The sequence below is a fragment of the Neltuma alba genome, unplaced genomic scaffold (assembly GCF_004799145.2).
Source record: "Neltuma alba isolate B1F8T4 unplaced genomic scaffold, ASM479914v2 tig00003678_pilon, whole genome shotgun sequence".
Taxonomy (NCBI): domain Eukaryota; kingdom Viridiplantae; phylum Streptophyta; class Magnoliopsida; order Fabales; family Fabaceae; genus Neltuma; species Neltuma alba.
Genome location: NW_021633381.1, coordinates 29,330 through 37,065, shown reverse-complemented (window position 1 = coordinate 37,065; position 7,736 = coordinate 29,330). Strand labels below are relative to the sequence as shown.

Genomic DNA, 7,736 nt, shown 5'->3' with positions numbered 1-7,736 from the left:
AACAGTAATCCACATCATCAAGATTATCTCTTGCGTGCATATACAGTAACGGTGAACAGGTGTTGACTCTACGAGATGCCAAAACAGACACAATTCTCCAAGTGGCTAATGACTCATAAAGCATCAGAATCCGTATGCTGCGAAACTTCCCGAGTAAATCATATAAATACAGGAGAATAACTTTTCTCTTACTTGTGTCAGTTAAGATAAAAGACGCTTTTAATCTCCTGCACCGGAAGAGAGATGAATTCCAGTTGTGTAGAAATAAAATCACGATTTTAAAAATATTTAAGATAACATATACAGAATTTTATCTTGATTTATTAAAAAAAATATTTTTTAAAAGTATTTTTCCAACAATCCAAAAAATTCCTAAGTATCTCCGTGGTGAAAGTGTCAGATTGCAAACAGGGAACAGAAAGAAGATGGCTTCGCGCAGGGGCTGATATGGATTTAATGGACTCGCGAACAAACACAGCAGCTATGAATCAGCAACAATATCTGTCCTCCTACAAAAGTTCTGTTACTTCGCCTACAGGGCACCGACTAAAGTCAAATCATTCTGAAATTAAAAGACAGGGAAAAGTAAGTTCCTGAAGTTTGAACCTCATATTAAAGATATTCGAATATGATGTTATTCTGTCCCTTTGTGGAGGAAAAGAAATTTGTAGAATGTGGTTCGCTGTTTTAACATATGCTTATATGAGTCTTGTAGAGTATTCATCTCCTGATACGAGAGCTTATTGGTCGTGGTGAAGAAAGCAAGGGTTAGAGAAGTGAATGGCTGTGGAGTACACATGCTGCGAAACAGGGTTCTTCATTCGCCTCCTGATTGTGACTGTGTTAGTGCTATTTGCGGGGCTGATGTCTGGATTAACACTAGGCCTTATGTCACTGAGCCTCGTGGAGCTTGAGGTTCTTGCCAAGTCAGGCACACCCGCTGATCGTAAACATGCCGGTAACTGTTTCAATTATTCAGAGCTTAGCTTAATCTCAAGGATGGTCCATGATGTTGGTGCAAATTGACTCATCACAAACACACTCTCTTGAAACAGCGAAGATATTGCCAGTTGTGAGAAGACAGCATTTATTGCTCTGCACACTTCTGATCTGCAATGCAGCAGCAATGGAAGTACTAACTACGATCCCTACATATTGACTCAAATCCTTGAATCAAGTCCATAACGAAAGCTCATCTTTTTATTGATACATTTATTTTTTATTTTCTCAGGCTCTTCCAATTTTTCTGGACAGTCTAGTGACGGCTTGGGGGGCTATTCTTATCTCAGTAACATTGATACTAATGTTTGGAGAGGTGAGTTATTGTTTGAGAGTCAGACTAGTACAATGAACACGATCAGCTTAAAGTGACTAAGGCATTTACCATCGGTCACACAGATTATACCCCAAGCTGTTTGTTCGAGGTATGGTTTGGCAATTGGTGCAGCAGTGGCTCCAGTGGTTCGTGTTCTTGTTTGCATTTGTTTCCCTATTGCATACCCAATAAGCAAGGTGAACATTTGACCCCCAAGCTAGATTAATGCTTCACTTAGTAATAGGCAAGTGTTACTTACTATGATTCTGCCAGTTATTAGATTCTTGCTGGGAAAACAACACCATGCACTGTTTAGACGAGCTGAATTGAAGACGCTAGTTGATCTGCACAGCAACGAGGTGACTGATTGATTTAAGTTTTTTCTTCAGTCTCCTTGATTATATTGTTATCCTCTTGAATTGTGCCACCCAGTACATTTGCAGGCTGGAAAAGGAGGAGAGCTAACACGTGATGAGACAATGATAATTGCGGGTGCCCTTCAACTAACAGAGAGAACCGCTAGAGACGTGATGACTCCCATTACTGAGACTTTTGCGATAGAATTAAATGCCAAGCTGGACAGGTGTGTGATGTTTTTGGGTGGGTTTTTTTCTTTTTCTTTTTTTGGGGGGGGGGTGTGTTCTATGTATCATATGTGCATGCTAGTTATTCGATGCAAACCAACACAGAAATGACTTCTACGAGTTTGCTTTGCAAACATGCAGGGATTTAATGGATTTGATTATAGAGAAAGGTCATAGCAGAGTTCCAGTTTATTATAAGGAACCAAGCAACATTATCGGACTAATATTGGTAAGTGACATCCGATTTTTTTTTTTTTTGGGTGCGTGCCTTAACTGAGCATTTGTTGAGGTTCTTGTTGAGGTTTATTACACTAGTAAATATAGCTGAATCCCTCTTATATTTATGAATAATAGGTGAAGAACCTATTAACTATCAATCCGGAAAACGAAATGCCACTAAAGAATATCACCATGCGCAAGATTCCAAGGTATCATTGTTACCTCAACCGATGGCATACCATCACTTGTCTTCATAAAGACTAGAATACCAATCTAGTGGCAGCTTGATGGCATCTGTTTAATGAAGGACCTGAGCCACAATGACCCTTAAACCTAAACAAACACAATTAACCCTCAATGAGTAGTTGCTCTGATATTTTTGAATTAAATCGTTTCATCTGTAATACTATGTGACGTTGGTTTGATTAAGCCATATAAACCTGCTTACCAGGGTTTCTGAAACAATGCCATTGTATGACCTACTAAATGAGTTTCAGAAAGGCCACAGCCATATGGCTGCTGTTGTAAAACAGTTTAGTGATGCAGATTGGTCAGCCAATGAAAACTCAACACAAGGTAAAGCGTTGGCTCCCCTCTTCTATTTGATAAGCTATGCTTTATTGTTTTCCTCTTCACCGTCCATCCTGGAATTGGAGTCAATGGCTGATTTCTAGCACATGACAATATATAAACTCAGTGAGAGAAGTTCGAGTGGATGTTTACAGCAAAAAGCATTCACGACAGAGGAGTTTGAAGAGCAAAGGATCACTCAAGAAGTTTAAGAGCTTACCAAACGAGGCAAATACAAGCACAAAAGGTAAGAGATGGTCAAACGGCTTCCAGTCCGAGGTGCTTCAAATCAATGACGAACCACTGCAAAATCTCTCTCTAGATGGGGAAGCTGTTGGCATTGTTACACTCGAGGATGTCATTGAGGAGCTACTACAGGTAGGAGGGGAATTTTCTTACATTCTTGTTAATATCTTTTCTTGTACCAGCAGAAGATTTACACATCTTTTGGATTAATTTATGTAGGAGGAAATCTATGATGAAACAGATCATCGTGATGTCAGCTAATTTTCAAAGTACAAGACATGCGATAAATTTGCTAGTCGACTGCTCGACAATAGAAAATTGCGAGTGAACCAGACCTGCTATTTGGTTTCAAACGGTATTGAACAAAAGGATAGATCGCATGGTAGCATTTTAGGAACATTGGTTCGTACCATTGGAATTGATGTACTTTAGATTCAAGTAATGTCCTAGGGGGTGTTTGGGTAAGAACAAAACCATGGTTTCAGAAATGCTTTTACGGAATACGAAATAAATATGTGGAGAGTTTGTCTTGATTTGCGGAAAAGTGCTTCTGAGAAGTGATTATGGGGTGTTCCAAACACCCCCCTAGTTTAGCTTTTTGGTGACCAAAATCCGTGAACTGAACTGTCTAAATGCAAAACATCTCAGTTGGTCGATATTCCACATGCTTTGTTGTCTATGCCAATTGAGCCACTAAGTAACAACTCATTGGCACTTTGTTACGCAAAACCATGGTAAATTGGCAGGAACGTAAACCCGATACAAGATCCAGCATCCACTGGCCAAAATACAACTGGAAATATGATTAAAACATAACCCCACAGATGATTAGATATTTTAGAATTCCATTTTAGCAGCACGACATGCTAGTTCTACCGGTAAGTATTGTACTATCATAATGGGAGAGAGAGGGAGAGGAGGAAAGAGGAGGATAGATAGAGAAACAGAGAAGGAGAATAAAGAGGCACAGGGAAATGGAAAATTGGTTACTTCACTTAACGGTCAATGACAACTGAATACATCACCCTTCTATAAATAGGCTACATAGACAAACAACGTAACTAACCACACCCCCCAAAATATGAATTTCTGTGCATATTTATACAGAACTTAAGCATCTTAACTAATAGTCTATATCATGTGCATTGTTTAAAGGAGGTTCATTTTAACGATGCACATCCTCCTTTTCAATTAGTTATGGCAACTATCGGCAAGTGGCAAATTTCTGATTAATACGTACTGAAGCCCACAGTCCACAATATTCAGAGCGTTAGAGATTGTTGGGCTAAAAGAGCCAGCCAGGAGAACAGCCTACCGCTTTCAACACTCAACATGTACGATTAGACAGGTTACCGTTGTCTAATGATATGCAAATCAGGTTGGGGGAAATAAAGACCGAATAAAACATTAGAAAAATCTGAGATTTGATGTATTATTAGAAGAACTGACTCTCTTATACCATAAAAGGATTTAAATCAATCAATTTTAGTCAGCCACACAAAAATCCAACTTGCCACTGAGACGAGTGAACCCACCAATAACCTGGAACAAAATGTCAGTACGAAGGACTTTCTAACAATTAGCATCATGAAAATAACTACCAACTTCTGTATAACAAGCAAGCACATTATTTAATAAATATGATTGAAAGCTATCCATGTCATTATAACTTACAGAGCAAATACCTGAACTGCTATTCGAATGTCATCCAACGATGTCGCCTTAAGAAAAAACCAGGCATATCAGGCTATTCCCATAACGTGCAGGCTGGAAACCAGACTCCTCCAGGAAATCTTCAGATTTCACGTCACACTTCTCTCCTGTGATTTACAAGGCATTAGATTTCCCACGTCCTCCACCCCAACGGCGCCTTCTAGCCCTCCTCTTTCTCCCCTCCTTTTTCTCCTTTGCCTTTTCTTTCAAGTCTCTCTCTCCTCGTCGCTTATACATCTTGAAAGTGACCTGCCTATCAGCAGCCATCTTCCTCACCTTCTCAGTGATCTCTGCAGCAAGTTGCCTGTTATACAATTTCCTTAGGCCGCGCATAAGCTTTGCGAAAGTATCTGGCTGCGGCATTAACCCTGAATCCATCATGTCCAAACAATACGAACAAGCCTCCTTTACATGTCCTTTTGAAAAGAGTGCATGAATCCAAATTGTCCAAGCACTCACATTAAGTTCACACCCTTTAGTTGTGATACAATTCCAGACATCTTTGGCCATTTCAAGCTTCTCAGCTCTGAGTAGAGAATTCATCAACTCCTTTAAAGTACCATAGTGAGGAGCAGCAAAAAGACCCCTCCCAGCCATCTCTTTAAAATGTTCACAGGCCTCAACTAAGTAACCTTGCTCAAGAAAACCATGAATCATAATGACAAAGGTGTCAATCCCTGGACTAAGCCCACTTGCTTCCATTTCATTCCAAAGCTGAACACCCTCTTTAACCTCTCCTAACTTGCAAGCCAACCTAATGACTATGTTGTAGATTTTAAGGTCAGGAGTACAACCAATCTTCTGCATCTCCTTTACAATTTCCATACACTCTTCCAGTTCTTCCTTCTTTTCATGAGCAGCCATAATATGCAGATAAGTCAGCTGATTTGGAGCATGGCCTTGCTGTATCATCTGATCCAAAAGCTCATAACCCTTCTCAATTTTTCCCCACTTGCAAAACCCACTTATCAATGTGGTATAGGTTACAGCATCCACCTCGCAGTCACTTCTCTGCATTTCAATAAAAACCCGCATTGCCTGTTCCAGATTTTCCTGTTTGCAAAGTGCTTGAATCAAAATCGTGTATGATGTTGCATTTGGTTCACAGCCTTTACTTTTCATTTCTTTCAAAAGATCATAAGCATCTCCCATTTTTCCAGCTTGAGCATACCCACTAAGCAAATTGTTATAAACCACTACATCCAACTGAATCCCTGCATCCTTCATCTGTACCAACACATGCTTTGCTTCCATAAGCTTCCCTTCTCTACACCAACCATACAGCAATGATGTAAAATGCTTTGCTGTTGGCGTAAATCGAAATCTCATGTCCTCAAACAGCGAAGCTGCTTCCTTGACGTTACCATTTTTGCACAGTGCATCTAACAAGCACCCAAAAACATATTCATCTGGCTCGCACCCGTATTTGGGCATTTCGTCCAATACTTCAATGGCCTTCTGAACCATCCTCGCAGAAGCAAACCTCCTCATCAAAATAACAAACACCTCAGATGAAATTAACTCTGGGTTCTCCTTCCTCATTTCTTCAATAAGAGCCCAAACAGCCCCAAATTGCCGCATTTTCCCCAAAACCTTAATCATAGCTTTGTACACCTCGTGACTGTGTTTATAGCCTGATTGCTTTGAAGCCCACACAAAGAATCTATATGCCAAATTCCCAGCATCACCACAGCGGTTCAATACACGCTCAGTTAAGCCAGACCGCACAACAACTCCTGATTCCTGCAATGCAAGCTCCAATTTAGGAACCCTGGAGTGGAACTTTCTCAGTATTCTATAAATCTTTTCAACATCAGAAGCAAACTCATTGTGGCTTTGGTCACTTGTATTTCCTGAACTAGCATCGAGATGGACAAGGCCAAACTCACTTGTTCCAACATAGGACATTAAATTGCTACTGCTGCTCTTGGATCCCAATGGCTTGTTTTTAGCATGTGACTTTGAAGAAGTTCGAAAAGTGCTTACATCAAAGCCAGTAGAAGAGAGCAGAGCTACAATATCTCGATGTCCAATCATTGATGGATTTCTCAAAGGATGTGGGATATGATTACGATAGTACAAGAAAAACATACTTCTCAAAGAAAATCTCTGCATTTTCTCTGAAGTTGCTGCTTTTGTAGTATATGCTAAAAGTCAAACTCCATTTTACCCTCTGTTTTCAAGCAAGTTCCTGCAAGTCGAAGAACAGTGCATTCTAATTTCTCACTTCCATACGCACAACCTTAACATAATCTAATTTAAAAAGCTAGACTCTTTAGCTAGGGTTTCCAATTACGCTTGAAGATATAACAATATAGTTTGAATGTCTCATGGATCAAAGTCTAAACAAGGTTGCAACTATGATGACTAGCTACCAACTATAGCTGTAATGGCTCTTCTAATTTTAAGCATTTTATCAAACATCTGGGATGCACTTAGAATGGGTTATCATGGAACAAGCATTCTAGCTGTAAACCCTTTGCTCCAAACACAAACAAACATGAACCCAGCTCCACCGAACCTTTAAAACAACCATTTCCCACTAAGAGAATTGTAACTCCCAAAATCATAAATTATGACAGCTTGGGAAAAGAAAGTAGGAGAGCATTGGCTTCGGCTATCCAAGAATGACAAGCAGAAAGTTTATGATGAAAATACCTATCACAATGAATCCTGATTCCTTCAATCCTCGACAAGCAACCAATTCAATCTCCTCCCCTGTTCATAACGCAAAAGAAACTTGGACCGAAGGGCTATGATTGTCAGTGGAGGAAGGAGTTAAGCGGGTGATTTGGGATCCATTCGGCTTTCCGAGCCCCACGCCTGACAGAAAGCAATAGGCATTGGGCATAACTCCTCTCCGAGATTCCAACTAGTCCGGTAGTCCTTAACAGATTTTGATGCATGAAGACATGAAACCGCCAAATTTAATTGTCCAAGATTCAATAAATTGTTTTCACATCTAAAAAATTCAATAAATTTTTTCATTTGGATTTATTTTATAAAAAAATTTCCTTCCCAACTTTGGTGAGCATAGAGCCTCACTCAACGCAAGCGCATCTGCAAGCATGGCCAACAGAATTCTAAAT

General features: G+C 39.8%; 1 protein-coding gene and 1 pseudogene across 3 annotated transcripts; one reads left to right on the top strand and one right to left on the bottom strand.

Annotated features, from left to right (window-relative positions):
* The first annotated feature begins 373 nt into the window (after positions 1–373).
* On the top strand, positions 374–3,378 carry LOC114742174 (DUF21 domain-containing protein At2g14520-like; annotated as a pseudogene).
* LOC114742171 (pentatricopeptide repeat-containing protein At3g49730-like) lies at positions 2,981–6,832 on the bottom strand. Of its 3 annotated transcripts, none has more exons than XM_028930449.1 (2): positions 4,620–6,832; positions 2,981–3,060 (listed from the first exon to the last, which is right to left on the bottom strand). In XM_028930449.1, the coding sequence occupies exon 1, from the start codon at positions 6,760–6,762 to the stop codon at positions 4,762–4,764; it is 2,001 nt and encodes a 666-aa protein (XP_028786282.1). In that variant the 5' UTR covers positions 6,763–6,832; the 3' UTR covers positions 2,981–3,060; positions 4,620–4,761. The 3 variants fall into 3 exon arrangements, with proteins under 3 accessions (XP_028786282.1, XP_028786283.1, XP_028786284.1); XM_028930450.1 differs by lacking the exon at positions 2,981–3,060 and adding an exon at positions 3,525–3,727; XM_028930451.1 differs by lacking the exon at positions 2,981–3,060 and having other exon boundaries at positions 4,314–6,390; positions 6,537–6,572.
* Between the last annotated feature and the right edge of the window lie 904 nt (positions 6,833–7,736).